At 32.9% G+C, this 22,007-nt stretch overlaps 1 protein-coding gene across 2 annotated transcripts in view; it reads right to left on the bottom strand.

Annotated features, from left to right (window-relative positions):
- Nucleotides 1-22,007, bottom strand: part of LOC106093785 (nuclear hormone receptor FTZ-F1) — a 253,636-nt gene that overhangs the window by 89,113 nt on the left and 142,516 nt on the right. The window contains exon 3 of one of the 2 annotated variants that reach the window (XM_059361011.1): nt 4,901-5,470. In XM_059361011.1, coding sequence (XP_059216994.1) covers nt 4,901-5,470 — 570 coding nt within the window. Of the gene's footprint in view, nt 1-4,900; nt 6,185-22,007 lie in introns of those variants that run through there. The other variant, XM_059361012.1, reaches the window with a different exon arrangement.

The following is a 22,007-nucleotide window of genomic DNA, read 5'->3' as shown; positions in this document are numbered from 1 at the left end:
TCAACATTACTGGTGAATTTCATAGAAATCGGTTCAGATTTCGATATAGCTCTCATATATATGTTTGTCCGATTTGGACTAGTATTGCAATAATTTGGTCATTTGTTAACCGATTCCCACGAAAATTTGCCACAAAGGATTCCCTTATGACTCCCATTATTGCTTTTGAATTCAATAGAAATCGATTCAGATTTAGATATGGCTCCCATATATATATATATGCATCTCCCGATTTTGCCTTTAAGGCCTTTGGTAACCCATTTATCAATCGCAACGATTAACTCTATGGCTCCTAGAATATGTACGGATTTTGATCGAAATTCTACCAAAGCAAATTTTTAATTCGACCCCCTTAGCCTGGATATCCAATGTGGTGTAGGGTATCAAAAGGTCGACTTTAGCCCGTCCTTACTTGTTTTATATGTCTTTGTTTATTTTTTTTTTTTTTTTGTTAAGTTTGGTGCTACCTTCTTGCCTTCTACATAGTTTTAGGGTTAGCGCAGCTACAGAGCGACTCATAGACAAAAGCCTCACAAACACTATTCACTATTATGTGCAGTGTTTTTTTTTTTTTTTTCATTTAGCCAATGTTTTCACCAACATTCATATGCATAAAAGGGACATAAATCAAACTAAATTTCGAAATAAAAACCCTGTAGAAAAATGTGAATAGATGTGGGTAACGTATAAGGCTTTGCTGACACAAGTCTCAAGAACAAACACACATGTGGTGGGTGTCTTAAAAGGAATTATTCGAAAAGCAGACACTAAGGGAAAAGTAAGTTGAAATTAAATCAAATAAAAAGAGATATAAAAAATTTAATTAAGAAAAACAACATATAATATTTATTTATATTTTTTAAAATTAAAATTTTGCTTTAATGTTTTTTTTTTTTAAATTTTTGAATGTTTTTTTAATATTTTTTTTTTTTTAAATTTTTTAACTTTTTTATAATTTTTTTTTAACAAAATTTTTGAATTTTTTTTTTATAATAATTTTTAATTTATTTTTTTTTATCAAAATTTTTAATTTTCTGTGATTTTATTGTTGACCTTTGGCATTTTATAATTTTGTCTTCTTGGTTTGGCTAGGTCATCGAACAATTTACAAAAACAGATGTTGGTGTTTTATTTGGAATTTCTACCAATATTTCGACCATCGCCGGTGATCTTCATCAGGGTTTGAAATTTTGAAACAGAGCACCACAAGTTCGACTGTCGACCTCAACCAATACAACAAAAATTTTATTAAAATGTTCTTATAAACATTTTTAATTAAAAAAAAATTGAATTTTATTTTTACAAAAATTTTTACTAAAATTTTTTTTAAAAAAAATTTCAATTTTTTTATAAAAAAAATCCTCTTTTCAAACTAACTTAACCTAACCTTATATCAATTAGTTTGGCTCCAAAGCAAAAAAAAAAATCATAATTTTCCATGTTATATTAAAAATCATAAAACCCTTTTTTTAAAAAATTTTATATATTTTTTTAAAAATGTTCTTTTCTTTTTAATGTTTTTAATACATATTTAGATTTAAACATATAATGCTTTTTTTTTCTAAAAAAAATTTATTTTTTTCTAAAAAAAAATTATTTTTTGTAAAAATTTTTTTTATTTTTTCTAAAAAAATTTTTATTTCCTTAAAATTTTTAATGTGTTTTTACACATTTTTTTTAATTTAATATTTTTTTTAACAGTTCGGCTCTAAATCATCAAACAATTATTGAAATCAGGTGTTGGCCATTGTTAATACAACTTTTTAGTAAAAAATTTTAGAATATTTCGGCCACTTCGGTTGAACATCTTCAAGGAAATTAAGAAACTAAACAGGAATGAGCCATCATTAACGCCTGACCCTCGATTCCCTTATCCGATTTTAATGAAGTTTCATAAATTCATTATTAAGAGCATTTATATTGACGGAGTTATTTAATTTTCTTTAATTTTGAAAAAAAAAAAACAGTAAGGAAGGGCAAAAGTCGGGCAGCGCCGACTGCATAATACCCTACACCATCCCTATAAATCCTACCTATATCCAGTTCTGAACCAATTTTGATGGACCTCGGCGAGCAAATATGTTCAAACTGTAAAAACTACATTGGACAAATGACAACATTATGACAAATTACCCAAAATCTGACAAATTACCCAAAATCTATACCTAAATCTGAACCGATTTTTTCCAATTTCAATAGGCTTCGAAAAACATGCCTGTAACAAATTCGAATTTGATCGGATGAAAACTGCGACCTGTACTTTGTAAACAAATTAACATGGACAGACGGACGGACAGACGGACATAGCTAAATCGAATCAGAAAGTGATGCAGAGTCTACCCATTCGTCTTTAATGGGTTAATATTTTAATTCAATTGCCCTGAGGATGATCAGCGGAGGTGTTCGAAATATATCGAAAAAAAAATTTATACGAGTATAGAAAAATCAATTTTTGTGTTGCTTGTTTGTTTTATACAGAAGGGTACTAAATGAAGGGTACTTCAATTTTCGATATCTGAAGGTTCAGATTTGGATATAGCTCCCATATAAACCGATTTCCCGATTTGACTTCTTGAAGCCGCAATTTTCATCCGATTTGGCTGAAATTTTGCACATAGCGTTCTGTTTTGACTTCCAACAAGGGAGCTTAGAATGGTCCAAATCGGTCTATATTCTGATATAGCCCTCATATAAACCGATCTCCCGATTTGACTTCCTGAGCCCCTGGAAGCCACAATTTTCATCCGATTTGGCTGAAATTTTGCACATAGCGTTCTGTTATGACTTCCAACAAGGGAGCTTAGAATGGTCCAAATCGGTCAAGAACATGATATATCTCCCATATAAACCGATCTCCCGATTTGACTTCTTGAGCCCCTGGAAGCCACAATTTTCATCCGATTTGGCTGAAATTTTGCACATAGCGTTCTGTTATGACTTCCAACAATGGAGCCTAGAACGGTCCAAATCGTTCTATATTCTGATATAGCTCCCATATAAACCGATCTCCCGATTTGACTTCTTGAGCCACTGGAAGCCGCAATTTTAATCCGATTTGGCTGAAATTTTGCACATAGCGTTCTGTTATGACTTCCAACAAGGGAGCTTAGAATGGTCCAAATCGGTCTATATTCTGATATAGCCCTCATATAAACCGATCTCCCGATTTGACTTCCTGAGCCCCTGGAAGTCGCAATTTTCATCCGATTTGGCTGAAATTTTGCACATAGCGTTCTGTTATGATTTCCAACAAGGGAGCTTAGAACGGTCCAAATCGTTCTATAACCTGATATAGCTCCCATATAAACCGATCTCCCGATTTGACTTCTTGAGCCCCTGGAAGCCGCAATTTTCATCCGATTTGGCTGAAATTTTGCACATAGCGTTCTGTTTTGACTTCCAACAAGGGAGCTTAGAATGGTCCAAATCGGTCTATATTCTGATATAGCCCTCATATAAACCGATCTCCCGATTTGACTTCTTGAGCCCCTGGAAGCCGCAATTTTCATCCGATTTGGCTGAAATTTTGCACATAGCGTTCTGTTATGACTTTCAACAACTGTGCCCAGTACGGTCCAAATCGGTCTATAACCTGATATGGCTCCCATATAAACCGATCTCCCGATTTGACTTCTTGAGCTCCTGGAAGCCGCAATTTTAATCCGATTTGGCTGAAATTTTGCTCATAGCGTTCTGTTATGACTCTCAACAACTGCACCCAGTACAGTCCAATTCGGTCTACAACTAGATAAAGCTTCTATATTGGCCTATTTTCACCATATAAGGAAATTTCCCATATTTTTCAAAAAATAATTCTTAATTTAAGATATTTTTTTTTTTTGTTTTAGGTTTTTCTCAACATTTTAGGAATTTAGCTTTTCAATTTGTTTTTTTTTTTTTTTTTTGAAGTTTTTCATTCCATTGCAGGCAACTGTGGGAATTTCTTTTTCGTCCACATTTTGAGAATTTCAATTTTCAGTTTGTAACACTTTTTCCAACATAATCCCTTATTTAAGGGTATTTTGGGGATTTTTGTCAACATTTTGGGAATTTGACTTTTGCTATTGCTTTTAGTGATTTTTGTCCAAATTTTTTTGGAATCCAACTTTCTCACTTGTTTTACCAAAATTTTTAAATAGAACTCGCCAGTTGGGCATATTGTATGGAAATTTTGGGGGTAGGATTTTTGAAGTGTTTTTTTTAAAACATTTGTTTTTATAAGAAAAAATGGACCCCTTGGAGCTTTTCACCCACTCAAATCTTAAAAAAAAATTTAAAAAAAAAAAAAAAATATTTTGCCTCATTCTCCAGTCAAGGCGGTTTTTTTGGGGATTTTTGTTAAAATTTTGGGAGTTAAATTTTTAAAATTAAAAAAAAAAAAAAAAATATTTTGCCTCATTCTCCAGTCAAGGCGGTTTTTTTTTTGGGGATTTTTGTTAAAATTTTGGGAGTTAAATTTTTTTTCTCTAATAATCCTAGTCGAAGTTTGTGGGGATTCGGTTTGTAGTGGTTTTCCCACATTTGTGCACATATTTTTCCGCTTGAGGGTATTTTGGGGATTTTTGTAAATATTTTGGGAATTCGAATTTTGAAGTTTTTGCAACACATTTTTCTACAGAAAGCCCAAAAGAGTTAGGCAATGCCAAAATCCAGACCCAGTCCACCGGTTTTACCTTTTTATTTTTAAATTTTTTTTTAAGAAAATAAAAAATAATTTTTCTATTCCATTGTCTTTTAAATATTTGCTATTTTTTTTTTTACTAAAATTTTTAAATGTATTTTTATTTTCTATTGAAATTTTGTTTTTTTTTTCTTTTCCTTTTTTTCTCGTCTCCCTTGGGTTTGTTTTAATAAGAAATGAAAAAAAATTACAAACTTTATTTTTTTTTTTGGTACTCACCTTCCAATTTCATGCCCACCTCCAGACATTTTTGAAAACGACAATATGGACAACGTTTCCTTTGCGTCTTATCGATGTGACAGGAACGCTCGGCGACGCATGTGTAGACCTTCTTGTTTTGTACGGTACGCTTGAAGAAACCTTTACACGATTCACAGGTGAGCAGGCCATAGTGATAACCGCTCACCTTGTCACCACACACAGGACACAACTCCTCGAACAGATGTTTGAAATCAATGACATCCGGCGTTGAGCCGGCAGCGCTGGCACTCGTACCACCCATATGATTAACACCCAAATGGGGGGCAGACGATGAGGTGGCACCCACAGCGGGTGGCAACAGGGACATATAGGTGCCAGAGGCTGAGGAGGCCGACGAGCCACCATTACCGCCACCATTATTGACAGCTGCATTTTGGGCATTCAGTGTGACGACCCCATTGATCAGCGACATGCCACTGAGGGGGTTGGCATTTGTGCCATTGTTATTGCCAGTGGGACCGGAAGCGGAGCCAGTGCCACCGCCATTGGCGCTTTGTTGTGAATGTGAGGAGGTGGTATCCTGATAACCTGTGGGAAATATGTATTGAGAATCGATGTTATAGATATAGGAATATTGGAAATTGGGATTATTGGCAATATTTTGTTGTTGCTGTTGTTGCTGTTGAGGTGGTTGTTGTTGCTGTTGTTGGTAGTGTTGCTGTTGCTGATGGTAGTGATGCTGCTGTTGCTGCTGCTGCTGCTGCTGATGTTGCTGCTGCTGTTGCTGATGATGATGCTGCTGTTGCTGATGGCTGTTGCCATTGCCACTGTTGTTGCCTGCATTACCTCCCGTGCCCCCATTAGCATTGCTCAAATGCAGGGTGTACGAGTTATAATCATCACTATTTAGTTCCGTTTCGGCCGCATTTAATAGCTGTTGATTCGAATTGGAATTGCCAGCTCCCAGCGCTGGACTGGAGGGTTGCTCCTGTTCCAATTGCAATGAAAATGGTGACATATTTAGCGACGATATAAACGACGCCGTCGCTTGTTGTTGTTCCATTTTTAATAACATTTTTTCAAAGCATAAATGTGTTGTGGCCGTTTTGTTTTTGCTTTTTTCCAACAACAATGCGCACAAGGAGGTTTGAGTTTAAGGGGTGGGGGGCGGTGAATATTTAAAGGTTGAAAGGAGGCTTTGAGGGAAGTTTGAAAATTTAAAATTTTTTGGATTTTTCCAAGAGCTTGCGAACACAAAATTGGTGATTTAGTAGAGGTTTTTCATAAATTTTTTTGGAATTTTTTTTTTTTAATTTATTTTTTTTTTTGTTTTTTGGATTTTTGCTAACGTTTTATTTTTTTCGAAATTTTCTCTGTTTAACTTTGCAAACAGCTATGTTTTTCCCAAAAGGATTTTTGTTTTCACACAAATTTGACTTTCAATGCTTTGTTAATAGCTGGTTTTGATTCCCATTGCGCTGATGTTGAGTATATCATATATGCATTTTTTTTTTTTTGATTGCTTTTAGTTTTCACTTTAAAACCACGTATGTTTTGAAATCTTTGTTTATGGTTTGCTGGGTGTTTTAATCACTTGTTAGGTTCATTTGTTATAATTCCAATTGATTTGTTTCATATGCATTTTATGAATTTTTTGAGATTTTTTTTTTTTTTTGGTTTTTTTAGGTGTTACAGAGCTTGCACTGTGCACATAAAAGGGCTACACTTCCAAGCGTTTCACTTAAATCTTTAGAATTTTTGTTTTTAATTTTATGGTGGTATTTACTATAATTTGGCTTTTTCTTTAATGTTTAGAAGGCTGGCATTTGTTGTTGTTTTTGTTTTTAAGGCTGAGGATTTTTTTGTTTTACTTTAAATTAAAATTGCATGAGGTTTTTTTGGTGGGTTTATTTATGTTTTTTTTTTTTTTTATATGGGTGTATGTGTTTTTTGTGATCTTTTTTTTTTTGTCTTGTTATTTATTTAAAGGGGACGGTTGTATTTTTTTGGATTTTTTCTTTTTCACCCCAATTAACATGGGTTGTTTTCTTCAATATTTGGGGCAAATTTTAGGAATTTCTCCAGATTTTTTTCATACAACAGCCAAGAGACTGTCCTCATTTTGTTGTTTAGTTCGATGACAGAGGTTTGAAGAAAAGCCAAGTGGTAGCAGGTTTGTAATTTTTTCAAATTTTCTTAAATCACAACTTATTTGTAAGTAATTTTTGTAATAAATTCTTTAAATTTTGGTTTTTTGTTTTTGTTATTTTTTGTTAGATTTGAAAATTTGTATTTTTGAAACAGGTACTTGGTTGGCTCAAAAAAGGTTTAATTTTTTTCTTGTTGTTGAAATTTTCAAATAATTTTTTACAATTATTTATTTCTTGGAAAATTTTAGAGGTTTTAACACCAAACACAGATTTTTGAGAATTTTTTTTATTTTTTCCAAAATATTTTTAAAGCATTTTTTTTGTTTCTTCACAAAACTTTATTTATTTATTGCACACTGTTTGATTTTTTAAGAAAAAGTGTTAAGTTGTTTTTACAATCAACATAATCCTGGGGCTGTTATTGTAAAAATAGAGCTTAACCACTTTTCTTTGAAATGTTGCAGGGGAGGGGGAGATTTATTTGTTTTTTCTTTCTTCTTTTTATTAAACAAAATAAAGTTGACTATTGAAGCATCTGAAAATTGTTTGGGGTTATAATTTGTGTTTCTTTTTGGTAGTTTTATATATATAATTTTTATTTATGTTGCTTTGCTTGACTTTGTTTGTTTGTAGTGTGTGTTTGTTTTTTGTTGAAATTTTTGGCTAGTGATTTTTTTTGTTGTTGTTGTTTTAGTTGTTTCATTTATTTTCTTTCTATTCTTAAATGATGAGTTTTGCTTTTATGTGCCGAAAACACGACCAACATCAACCACGTATCTCGATTGACTAAACCCAAGTAATGGCGAGGATACCCGCAATACTCTATTGTTTGAAAGCTCGCTGCCCCTAGAGTTGACGTTAATGTTGGCGTAGGCTGCAGCAGTAGCAGCAACAGCAGCAACAACGGCTCCAAAAGCCCCATAGAGGCCCCCAAAAACTGAAGAAGAACAAAAAAATCTACACAGCAATGACGACGGCAATGGCAGCAAAACAAAGCAGCAGCAAAGTCAACGTCACCGTTGCCAGCCACGGCCAATGAAAATGAAAACGAAAACGTATCACACAAGCCAATCAAGCCAAAACCCATAGAGACCCAAAGATTACGTATATTCTTTATTGAGACAAAAAAAAAAAAACAGCAACAGCAACATTACCCATATAAAAAATAGACTAAATAAATTGTAATACCAGAGAGTAACATTTTAAAAGCCCCATTCTGTATAGTCGTCCCAACATCTGAAATCTCTGAAAATATTTTCATTTTCATCACAGACTCTAGACAAAAAAAAATTTCACTTTCATTCGTCCAAATATTGAGTCATATGTAAAACGAGAGCGCAAAGAGAGACCTTCTCTAAAACATTTTTTTTTCTTCACTTTCAAGACCAATAAGCTCCCGCTCTCACATGCTCTTGTTAACTCTCTTTTAATTTTACATGATGTAAGACGAATGGAAATCATTCATACGCAGAGTAGACACAAAAACAGGGTTGCCATTTCAAGGTAAAATAGAAAATAAAAATAAAAAAAAAATAAAATAAAAAAATAAAATAAAATAAAATAAAATAAAATAAAATAAAATAAAATAAAAAATAAAATAAAATAAAATAAAATAAAATAAAATAAAATAAAATAAAATAAAATAAAATATAATAAAATAAAATAAAATAAAATAAAATAAAATAAAATAAAATAAAATAAAATAAAATAAAATAAAATAAAATAAAATAAAATAAAATAAAATAAAATAAAATAAAATAAAATAAAATAAAATGAAATAAAATAAATTAAAATAAAATAAGATAAAAGAAAAATAAAATAAAGTAAAATAGAAAAAAATTAAATGAATTAACACAAAATAATAAAACAAAAAAAAATAAAAGGGGAAAAATATATAAAATAAAACAAAATAGAATAAAATAAAATAACACAACATAAAAAAATAAAATACAAAAAAATGAATTTAAACAACATAAAATAGTAAAATAAACAGCAAATAAAGAAAAATAACACTATTATAATACAAGAAACAAAAACAAACAGAAAAATAGAAGTAGAAACGTGCTTAGTTTTGCCCTGGAATCTACTTAAAATAAAAACAAAATGAACTTAGTTGACGGACATAGTTGTACTTTACATATCAAAAACCAGAAAAACCATAAGGAAAAGCAAAAGTCGGGCGGTGCCGACTTTATAATACCCTACACCTACACTATAGGCACAAAGTGGGAGCTATATCTAATTCTGAACCAATTTTGATGGGACTCGGCGAATGTATTCAGATGGGTTTTTAAACAATCCGTATCAAATTTCGAGCAAATATGTTGACAAATTAGCCAAAATCTGACCAACATATATATGGGAGCTACATCTGAATCTGAACCGATTTTGATCAAATTTCTTAGATATTGTGGCAGGCTTCGAGGAAAGAGTTGTGCACAATTTTGGCAGGATTATTCAATAATGCGCATGCAGTGACCCTAGAAGTGAAAACTACTGTACCGCGGTAGTGGTGTAGGGTATAAATATAAGGTATGTGCCATAGAAGGCTTATCAAGAGATCGATTTATATGGGAGTCATACCATGGGCGTTGGAAGTCATAACAAACCAAATCGGACAACAAATGCGAATTTCAGGGGCTCAAGACCTCAAATGTTTAGATTGGTTTATATGGGAGCTATGTATATCAGGTCAAGTTAGGGGAAGGCCACCGTAGTGCAAAAGTTAGCATGTCCGCTTATAACGCTGAACGACTGGGTTCGAATCCTGACGAGAACATTAAAAAAAAATTTAAGTGTCAGTTGTGAGCTACCATGGCATGTAAAAATTTCTTTCGGACTCGGCTATGAGCAGGAGGCCCCAGCAGTCAGTGATATGTGAGATGTTTGCCCCTGTTCCATATTAGGTTATAGACAAATCGGTCTATAACCTTATATTCAAATTTGCCCATGAACATTCTATTAAAGAACAGGGGCAAACATCTCACATATCATTGACTGCTGTCTGATTCAATTTGTAACTTAATATGTCAAATCAGGAGATCGGTTTTTATAGGTTATACATCGATTTGGACCGTACTGGGCGCGGTTGTTGGGAGTCGTTACAGAAAATGACCTGCAAAATGTCAGCCATATGAGATAACAATTCAAAAAATTAATTCGGGAGATCGGCATATGTTGGCCCTATATCCAAATCTGAACCGATGTGGCCCATTTGCAATCGCCAAAGACCTACATCAATGAGAAGTATCTGTGCAAAATGTCAATCGGGTATTTGTATTGGTTCTATCGCTACCGTGATTTCCCCAAACAGACGCACGAACGGACATAGCTAAATCGCATAGAATATGCTTAATGGGGTCACATATCAATATTTCTAGGTACTACAAACTTGCCAATATAAACCCCATCGATGCTGGAAGGTATAAAAAAACTGTGTCTTCTTTAATTCCGTTCGACTCATTTACGTAGTAATCGGAAAATATATTTGCTTGTGGCAACACTGCTCTGATATTCAAGCTCTCTGTTTATTTCACATTTACTCCCTGAATGGCTATATGAGTTTGTGTGTGTGTGCATGGAGAGCAGCAAACAATTTTGAAAGCGAAAGTGAAACTTTTTTCAAGCAGCCACAAGCTGTCAAGCAAGCAAGCAAGTAGGCCGGCAAGCAGACAGGCGGGTAGATATTATGAAATAGCATGAACACTCACAAAGGTCCCCTCCTCCCTCCACCCAAAACTTCACCAATACAGCATTCTGGCCTAGTCAGTACACCATCAACATAAACATAGCAGCAGTCTAGGCAGCTTCATGCAAATATAAACTCTCTCTATATTATGTTTTGGCAAAGCAAGAGAGAGCATCTCAACTGCTCTTTTCCCTAGCTGTAGCTGTGCTCTCATAAGTCACTAAGGAGTTTGTGTTTTGAAAATACCTTGAGGAAGGCTAAAGGTAACTCATAATGGGTATGAAGATGGGTGGAGAGAGCTCAAGCTAAGCTTAACCATAAGGCTCTCTTTTTATATTGATCTTTGTAGTCTGTATGTGTGTGTGAATATGGGGGATTGCAGCAATCATCGTTCAATGAAGATTTGTGTTCGCATGCGGTTATGGGTAAGCCCGAATGCCGCTTTGGACTTTTTTTTTATTGTGTATGTAATGGTGTTAGTGTGTTATGTTGTCTATGGTTCGGTTTCGTGTGCGAAGTTTATGTTGTTATTATTGTCATTACCACCACATCATGCATGCTGTTGCTATTGCTTGCCCGCCTGCCTGCTGCTTTGAAAAGTTTGTCATCACAAGTATGTTGTAATCATTGTTGTTGCTTGTTTTTTGGTTATTTGCGGCATTTGTTTTTTGTTACAACTGGTTTTGCATTAGTCTAGAAACCAAAAAAAAAAAATAAAGATTGGGGATTTCTCGTCGTATATACTTTTTGTAGTTTCATTTTTTTTGTTGACTTTTGAGGGCGATCATAAACTCAACGATGACGTTTTCATGTTTGGCTACCAGAAACTCTGTTGCTGAGATATGGTTTTTGGTTTTTTTTTTGTCGGCTAGAAAAATGTAAATCACGTTTTTTGTGTTAAGGATTTAGCAGAAAAAATAATGTTTGTGATTGATTTGTGGTCTTCATAGGGTCGTTTAGAAAAAATATTAATGACGTGTGGGGAATATCACAAAGGGGAAAAGTATGGCAGTAAAATGCAAATATCTTCACATGGGAATATGAAAAAACTTTAAAAATATTCAAGCTAAACAAAACAAATGTAGGTTTTGGGAAAAATAAATGAAAAATAGGGATTTTCAATTAGAAATAAAAACAATGGTAGTAATAAAAAAAATAATAATAATTAAATAAAAAATATTTAAAAAAAATAATAACAATTATATAAAGAATTAAGTAAAAATAATAGATATTTTATAATTATACTCTAAAATCACTAAATTTATGCCTACGCAAATATTTATATTAAGAAAAAACATTTTTTTTGCTAATATTTGTATTTAAATAATTAATTTTTATATACACTTTTTTTTTATTGTATATATATAAAAATATTAATAAAAAAAACTCCACGCAAATTAATGACCCAATTTTCAGAAAACCGTTCTTAAAAAAAACTTTTAAAAATTTGTAACCAACTCCGATTTTTGTTGGTTTCTTTCTTGTTTTTGCATTGTGGCATCATTTTCGCTATTTCCCGCATTGTTTTTATTGTATTTGTTCATGACACCGATTTGTTGCTGACGTTTTTTCTTTTGTCATATTCCACTTCTTCTGGCCATAATAGTCAACAGTGACAGAGACGATTGAAAGCAACCGAAACAAATCTTGCAACTCAGATACATGGCAGCAAATGACAACGTCGTCATCTACACTACACAATGTAATTTTTTCCGAGTTTGATTACCGTTGATAGCTTCGCCGTATATTTCTACCCTTCCGTTTTGGTACATCTTTGTAGTAGGGTATTAATTTTTTTAAAACTTTGAGAAAATATAAAAAAACTAAATAAAAATATTAAAACATGGTAAAATAAAATAAGGTATTATATCATAGAAAAACAAAAAATAAACTAAATTGCAATTAAAATAAAATAAAATAAAATAAAATAAAATAAAATAAAATAAAATAAAATAAAATAAAATAAAATAAAATAAAATAAAATAAAATAAAATGAAATAAAATAAAATAAAATAATGTAATATAAAATAAAATAAAACAAAATAAAATAAAATAAAATAAAATAAAATAAAATAAAATAAAATAAAATAAAATAAAATAAAATGAAATAAAATAAAATAAAATAAAATAAAATAAAATAAAATAAAATAAAATAAAATAAAATAAAATAAAATGAAATGAAATAAAAATAATAAAAAATAAAATAAAAAAAAAATAAAATAAAATAAAATAAAATAAAATAAAATAAAATAAAATAAAATAGAATAAAATAAAATAAAATAAAATAAAAATAATAAAAAATAAAATAAAAAAAAAAATAAAATAAAATAAAATAAAATAAAATAAAATAAAATAAAAAAGAATAAAATAAAATAAAATAAAATAAAATAAAATAAAATAAAATAAAATAAAATAAAATAAAATAAAATAAAATAAAATAAAATAAAATAAAATAAAATAAAATAAAATAAAATAAAATAAAATAAAATAAAATAAAATAAAAATGAAATAACAATGAAATAAAAATGAAATAAAATAAAATAAAATATAATAAAATATAATAAAATAAAATAAAATAAAATAAAATAAAATAAAATAAAATAAAATAAAAAATAAAATAAAATTAAATTAAATAAAAAATAAAATAAAATAAAATAAAATAAAATATAATAAAATATAATAAAATAAAATAAAATAAAATAAAATAAAATAAAATAAAAAATAAAATAAAATTAAATTAAATAAAAAATAAAATAAAATAAAATAAAATAAAATAAAATAAAATAAAATAAAATAAAATAAAATAAAATAAAAAATAAAATAAAATTAAATTAAATAAAAAATAAAATAAAATAAAATAATATAAAAAAAATAATAAAAAATAAAATAAATAAACAAGTGAAAGCTTGCTAGTTCGGCAGGGCCGAATCTTGGGAAGCCACCACCATGCATTCTGCTAAAATATTGGAGCTATATCTGGCTATAGACCGATTTGGTACGGTCCATAGTTGTTGAAAGTCATAAAAGAATACTAAATGCAAGATTTCAGCCAAATCGGACAAAAATTCTCAAGAATTAAAATCGGGAGATCGGTTTATATGGGGGCTATATCAGGTTATACACCTATTTAAATCGTACTTGGCACAGTTGGAAGTCACAGAATACTGTATGAAAAATTTCAACCAAATCGGACAACAATTCCCGCTTCCAGGGGCTCATGAAGTCAAATCGGGAGATCGGTTTAGATGGGAGCCATATCAGGTTCTTGAACGATTTGGATCGTACTTAATACCGTTATTAAAAGTTTGTAATGTTACACTAGTTGTAAAATTTCAGCCAAATCGGATGAAAATTATGGCTTCCAGGGACTCAAGAAGTCAAATCGGGAGATCGGTTTTTTATGACAGCTATATCAGGTTATGGACCACTTTGAACCATACTTAGCACAGTAGTTGAAAGTTATAACAACATATTTCAGGCAAAATTTCATCCCAGTCGATTAAGAAATGCGCCCTTTAGAAGCTCAAGAAGACAAGACCCAAGATCGGTTTATATGGCAGCTATATAAAGATATAGAGCTATTTGGCCCATTTACAATCCCAACCGACCTACACTAACAGAAATCATGAAAAAAGTTAACATTAAAAATGGCTAGTTGAAGGGTAACCTAAGTGAATCGGTTTGCCGATTGCCACTGAAACCTAATCTAAACCAACATAACCTCAAAAAATGAATTGAAATTAACTTAAAACAGTGTGACATGACATACAAAATGATTGCAATTGCAAACAAAATTCCAAATTACATTTAAATTTGCTATCCATACTTTCGTCGTCACTTGCAAACATTACAGCATGCTTGACCCACTTGAGTAGTTGGAGATTCCTGGAAACACATGAAACTATTCACCATGTTTATTGACGCCCCCACTCTAAAAAAATTTAAAAAAGGAAAAAAGCTCAAATGAAATGCAATTTCTTAAAATTCTCAGTACATAGTATAGACGCCAACAGCCAACAAACAAAAAAAATTATATAAACAAAACGAAAAAGCAAAAACCAGCTGATTGCGTAAAAAATGTTCATTTTCATGTTTTATGTTTGGCTGTATCAACTTCTTGTGGTGCCTTAAAAAAAACAAAAACTTTAAATAAACCTTCAGTTGCAACAACTCCATGGAAAGAAACTCAAAAGATTCAATCCCCAAAAATACGAGTTAGCAACCACAAAAATTGAATCCACAGGGCAAACAATGGCCACGAATCGAGCAAAACATGAGCCTCATAACAAACCCCTCAAAGCATGACACACTCATCATTGTGGTCCCAAAAAAAAACCAAAACCCATGCTGGCCACGATTTTTGTATCAAGCAGTTCAGCAGACAGATAATTTCTGGTCACTTACTTGGCCCAACACCATCACTAAGTGCCCTACAAATGAGCAAACAAACAAGCAGGCATAATGTAGCTGAAGTTTAACCACCTTCTCCCCCCCCCCCCCCCCCCCCCACACTTTGCTTTATAAATGGGACATAAAATTAAACCAAATAAAACAACAACACGAAAAATTGCAACAACAAAAATAACATCAAAGTAAAAAAATACTAAATTTACAAAAAAAAAAACAAGAAAAAAAAGATGAAAGGCAAAATGGACAGTCTGGCAAAGGAATGTTAGAATTTAAAGAGAAAGTGAAAACATTGGTCTATACAGAGGTCAAGCTGCATGTCCTTATGTTCCCTCAATAAATGAAGTTATCAGCTTTATTCGGTTGTAGGTTCAAGCCAAAAAAAAAAAAAACAGGAACTGTGCCCGGCATACATGAAATGTAAGGCTAGCGAATATGAAAAACGCAAAAATGTGTTGAATAGAAAGCCCAAAACTAAGGAGAGTTTACTCGGAGGCCGGTTTTTTCCCACTATAATGCAAAAGAGAGAAAACCCGTACGAAAAGAAGTGAACGAGAAAGTTCAAACCTAGAGAAGAGAGAGAGAGAGAAAAAAAGAGAGGGAAAGAGAGAGAGAGAAAGAGAGACAGAGAGAGACCAGGAAAAGCGTGCTAAGTTCGGCCGGACCCAATCTTACAAAACCCTCCACAATGGATGGCATTTCTCAAGTTCTTAGCCTGGTATCTCTTTTTTAAAACATTGCCATTCTATTGGAGCTTTATAAGGTTATGGACAGTAGAGCACAGTAGAAGCCAAATCCCATAAGAATTGCACCCTCTAGGGGTGCAAAATCAGGAGATCGGTTTATATGGGAGCTATATTAGGTTATGAAACATAGCAACTATTCAGCCAATTCGGAGAAGAATTGCGCCCTCTGTAGGTTGAGAGAAGTGTAATATAATTTCAACCAAATCGGAGAAGAATTGTGCTCTCTAAAGGCTCAAGAATTGAGGATACGAGATCGTTTTATATGGCACAAGCACAGTAGTTGAAAGGCGCAACAAAACACTTTCAACCAAAGCGGCTAAAAAATGCGACGCCTAGAGGCTCAAGGAGACTACTTCGAAGATCAGTTTTTATGCCAGCTGTATCAAAATATGAATCGATATGGCGCATTTACAAACCCAACTGACCTACACTAATACGAAGTATTTGTGCAAAACTCGAAGCGACTACCTTTATTACTTTCGTCAGATGGACGATTTAGCCATATCGTCATATCAACTTAGAATGCCAAGACGATTAAGAATACAATCTTTTCCCATCCTATCCCATCCAATCCCATCCCATCCCTATCCTATACTATCCTTATCCTTATCCTATCCTTATCCTATCCTTATCCTATCCTTATCCTATCCTTATCCTATCCTTATCCTATCCTTATCCTATCCTTATCCTATCCTTATCCTATCCTTATCCTATCCTTATCCTATCCTTATCCTATCCTTATCCTATCCTTATCCTATCCTTATCCTATCCTTATCCTATCCTTATCCTATCCTTATCCTATCCTTATCCTATCCTTATCCTATCCTTATCCTATCCTTATCCTATCCTTATCCTATCCTTATCCTATCCTTATCCTATCCTTATCCTATCCTTATCCTATCCTTATCCTATCCTTATCCTATCCTTATCCTATCCTTATCCTATCCTTATCCTATCCTTATCCTATCCTTATCCTATCCTTATCCTATCCTTATCCTATCCTTATCCTATCCTTATCCTATCCTTATCCTATCCTTATCCTATCCTTATCCTATCCTTACCCTATCCTTATCCTATCCTTATCCTATCCTTATCCTATCCTTATCCTATCCTTATCCTATCCTTATCCTATCCTTATCCTATCCTTATCCTATCCTTATCCTATCCTTATCCTATCCTTATCCTATCCTTATCCTATCCTTATCCTATCCTTATCCTATCCTTATCCTATCCTTATCCTATCCTTATCCTATCCTTATCCTATCCTTATCCTATCCTTATCCTATCCTTTTCCTATCCTTATCCTATCCTTATCCTATCCTTTTCCTATCCTTATCCTATCCTTATCCTTATCCTTATCCTTATCCTTATCCTTATCCTTATCCTTATCCTATCCTTATCCTATCCTTATCCTATCCTTATCCTATCCTTATCCTATCCTTATCCTATCCTTATCCTATCCTTATACTATCCTTATCCTATCCTTATCCTATCCTTATTCTATCCTTATCCTATCCTTATCCTATTATTATCCTATTCTTATCCTATCTTTATCCTATTCTTATCCTATCCTTATCCTATCCTTATCCTATCCTTATCCTATCCTTATCCTATCCTATCCTTATCCTTATCCTTATCCTTATCCTATCCTTATCCTATCCTTATCCTATCCTTATCCTATCCTTATCCTATCCTTACCCTATCCTTATCCTATCCTTATCCTATCCTTATCCTATCCTTATCCTATCCTTATCCTATCCTTATCCTATCCTTATCCTATCCTTATCCTATCCTTATCCTATCCTTATCCTATCCTTATCCTATCCTTATCCTATCCTTATCCTATCCTTATCCTATCCTTATCCTATCCTTATCCTATCCTTATCCTATCCTTATCCTATCCTTATCCTATCCTTATCCTATCCTTTTCCTATCCTTATCCTATCCTTATCCTATCCTTATCCTTATCCTTATCCTTATCCTTATCCTTATCCTTATCCTTATCCTTATCCTTATCCTTATCCTTATCCTTATCCTTATCCTATCCTTATCCTATCCTTATCCTATCCTTATCCTACCCTTATCCTATCCTTATCCTATCCTTATCCTATCCTTATCCTATCCTTATCCTATCCTTATCCTATCCTTATCCTATCCTTATCCTATCCTTATCCTATCCTTATCCTATCCTTATCCTATCCTTATCCTATCCTTATCCTATCCTTATCCTATCCTTATCCTATCGTTATCCTATCCTTATCCTATCCTTATCCTATCCTTATCCTATCCTTATCCTATCCTTATCCTATCCTTATCCTATCCTTATCCTATCCTTATCCTATCCTTATCCTATCCTTATCCTATCCTTATCCTATCCTTATCCTATCCTTATCCTATCCTTATCCTATCCTTATCCTATCCTTATCCTATCCTTATCCTATCCTTATCCTATCCTTATCCTATCCTTATCCTATCCTTATCCTATCCTTATCCTATCCTTATCCTATCCTTATCCTATCCTTATCCTATCCTTATCCTATCCTTATCCTATCCTTATCCTATCCTTATCCTATCCTTATCCTATCCTTATCCTATCCTTATCCTATCCTTATCCTATCCTTATCCTATCCTTATCCTATCCTTATCCTATCCTTATCCTATCCTTATCCTATCCTTATCCTATCCTTATCCTATCCTTATCCTATCCTTATCCTATCCTTATCCTATCCTTATCCTATCCTTATCCTATCCTTATCCTATCCTTATCCTATCCTTATCCTATCCTTATCCTATCCTTATCCTATCCTTATCCTATCCTTATCCTATCCTTATCCTATCCTTATCCTATCCTTATCCTATCCTTATCCTATCCTTATCCTATCCTTATCCTATCCTTATCCTATCCTTATCCTATCCTTATCCTATCCTTATCCTATCCTTATCCTATCCTTATCCTATCCTTATCCTATCCTTATCCTATCCTTATCCTATCCCTATCCTATCCTTATCCTATCCTTATCCTATCCTTATCCTATCCTTATCCTATCCTTATCCTATCCTTATCCTATCCTTATCCTATCCTTATCCTATCCTTATCCTATCCTTATCCTATCCTTATCCTATCCTTATCCTATCCTTATCCTATCCTTATCCTATCCTTATCCTATCCTTATCCTATCCTTATCCTATCCTTATCCTATCCTTATCCTATCCTTATCCTATCCTTATCCTATCCTTATCCTATCCTTATCCTATCCTTATCCTATCCTTATCCTATCCTTATCCTATCCTTATCCTATCCTTATCCTATCCTTATCCTATCCTTATCCTATCCTTATCCTATCCTTATCCTATCCTTATCCTATCCTTATCCTATCCTTATCCTATCCTTATCCTATCCTTATCCTATCCTTATCCTATCCTTATCCTATCCTTATCCTATCCTTATCCTATCCTTATCCTATCCTTATCCTTGATCATCTTTAAATTGATTGTGCTAATCTTTGGCTCGAATCTTTAAAATAAAGACAAGAATTTTTTCAGTGTAATGAAAGATACGGATACGGATTGCGGTGAAACATACGGATATTATCTATGCGTATCTTTCACCGCACCTCACCGCACCTCACCCTATCTTCCCCTTTCTGAATGCTAACTTTTCCTTATCCTCTTCCTCCCCCCCATCCCTTTTCTATTCCATCACACCAACTGAACTTTAAATGCCTTTTTCGTCTGCGCTTTTGTGATTGTGCAACGTTGACAAAAGCAACAGCAACAACAATTATGGAGCAATACAATTAAAATGTATGTAACAACCATATCTCAAGAGCGGTAATGAGCCTCAAACTTTGAACAACACTTGAGGTAACAAAACTTAAATGGGAAATACTTTAAATGAGAGTGCGCAGCATAGATCTTGGCAAGCAAAACAAAACCAACTACCATTTTTAGGTGAACTCTGACAAGCGGATAAAAACACAATGTTGCTGCAACAGTAACCATAAATGCAACTACAAAAATATAAAAGTTAAGTAAATTACCCAAACCATTAACTTGTTGTTGTTGTTGATCATAATAGGTCAGAATAGAGTCGAGCAATTGTTGCTTGACTTAGCCACCGTTTAAGTGTATCGCCAAAACAAACACCAAATTAGAAATCTAAACAAGAAGGATAGCAACTTCTATCTATCCATGGGAGTTATGTGGTTGAGCAGCAGAAGTTAGCAGACAGGGTGTTGAGCTAGGTTAGTGAGGCGTTTTCACAATGAATTCGAAATAGGTACAACCTACCAACCTAAAGGCTCTTGAAGCCTACACACCTTCGAAACGCGTTACACTATGGTTGGTGTTGGTGCATCTTCTGACTTTACTTTTCCATTGAACAGAAAAAATTCTCCGATCATTAAGCTCGTCTCGTAAGAGAAATAGAAATGAAAATTTTCGATTACTTTTATCATTGCCTCAACCAAAAAGTAGGCCAATAGTTTTGAGTCAATAGTAACCTTTCCTGCTCGAAGGACCATTTCTTCGCAGAAGCATTTTGTCAAGCTCGTAAAACCATACTACGTTTACCTTCCCAAAAAAAAACATATTTTAAACTAAAACCTTAACCACCTTAAGATTTCTACTTCATCTCCTCTCTCCTTGCCACCCTGCTTCTCGACCGCAACATAAACATGGCTTTGGCAAAACATTATCATCAATTTCAACCAAATGCACACTTTTAACCTCAAACCTTAACCCACTGTACTTTAAACACGTATTTGGAGTAGAAGAGGCGCGCAAACGTAAGCAACACAACATGCAGAGACGGACAAGCTTAGAGCATTTATAACAAAAAAAATAAAAACTCTGCTGAAAAAGTAGGTCTTTTCCAAAAATCAAAACCAGTTTAAAAATTTGAACATTTGTGTGTCTCTCTCTCTCTCTCTCTTCCTCCGTCTACTTGTCCGTGTGTCGGTCTGTCTGTAATTTGGCCAGAAACAATACGGAGACCGTTCAACAACTGCTTCCTCTTCTGGGATGAAACAACAACAGTAACAAAAGAAAATCCAATAAAAAAAAACCAACTTCCACCAAATGAAACCGAAACTGAGACCGAAAAATGAAACAAAGCGACATTGTTAACCAATGGACCGAGCCGCCTCAACCATAAACCAGTTACCAAACGATAGTGAGAGTGAAGTGAAGTAAAGTGCGTGCAACGTTATTCTGGTCATTTGTTGTTGTCGCTGATGTGGGCCGAATTTTTTGGGATTTTTCATTTTTTTTTTGATTTTTGGCTTTTTGTTATTATGGTCAAGACATAGAAACAGCAATGAAAAAATGCTGGTTTAAATATTTTCTTTTGCCTTCTTTTTCTAGCCACAATACAACAAGAAACTGTATTGCTCAACAATTGTTGTTGTTAATGGAACACTTTGATCTAGGAGTTATGATGCGATTTAAAACATATTCCTTCAAGAAATATGAAAAAATGATATTTAGGCAATATTTTCTCCCAAATGAAATGCATTTTAGAGTCAAAAAAAGAATTTGATTCTTCAGGGTTTGAAAATGTTCCAATTTTAAATCCTATCTCTAATGAACCCATATCCAAACTCTATTCTATCCCTATCCCTATTCTATTCCTATCCTATTCCTATCCTATTCCTATCTTATTCCTATCCCTATCCCTACCTCTATTCCTATCCTATTCCTATCCTATTCCTATCCTATTCCTATCCTATTCCTATCCTATTCCTATCCTATTCCTATCCTATTCCTATCCTATTCCTATCCTATTCCTATCCTATTCCTATCCTATTCCTATCCTATTCCTATCCTATTCCTATCCTATTCCTATCCTATTCCTATCCTATTCCTATCCTATTCTATTCCTATCCTATTCCTATCCTATTCCTATCCTATTCCTATCCTATTCCTATCCTATTCCTATCCTATTCCTATCCTATTCCTATCCTATTCCTATCCTATTCCTATCCTATTCCTATCCTATTCCTATCCTATTCCTATCCTATTCCTATCCTATTCCTATTCCTATCCTATTCCTATCCTATTCCTATCCTATTCCTATCCTATTCCTATCCTATTCCTATCCTATTCCTATCCTATTCCTATCCTATTCCTATCCT

The sequence above is a fragment of the Stomoxys calcitrans genome, chromosome 1, assembly GCF_963082655.1.
Source record: "Stomoxys calcitrans chromosome 1, idStoCalc2.1, whole genome shotgun sequence".
Lineage (NCBI taxonomy): Eukaryota > Metazoa > Arthropoda > Insecta > Diptera > Muscidae > Stomoxys > Stomoxys calcitrans.
This window is presented reverse-complemented; position numbering and strand designations above follow the sequence as displayed.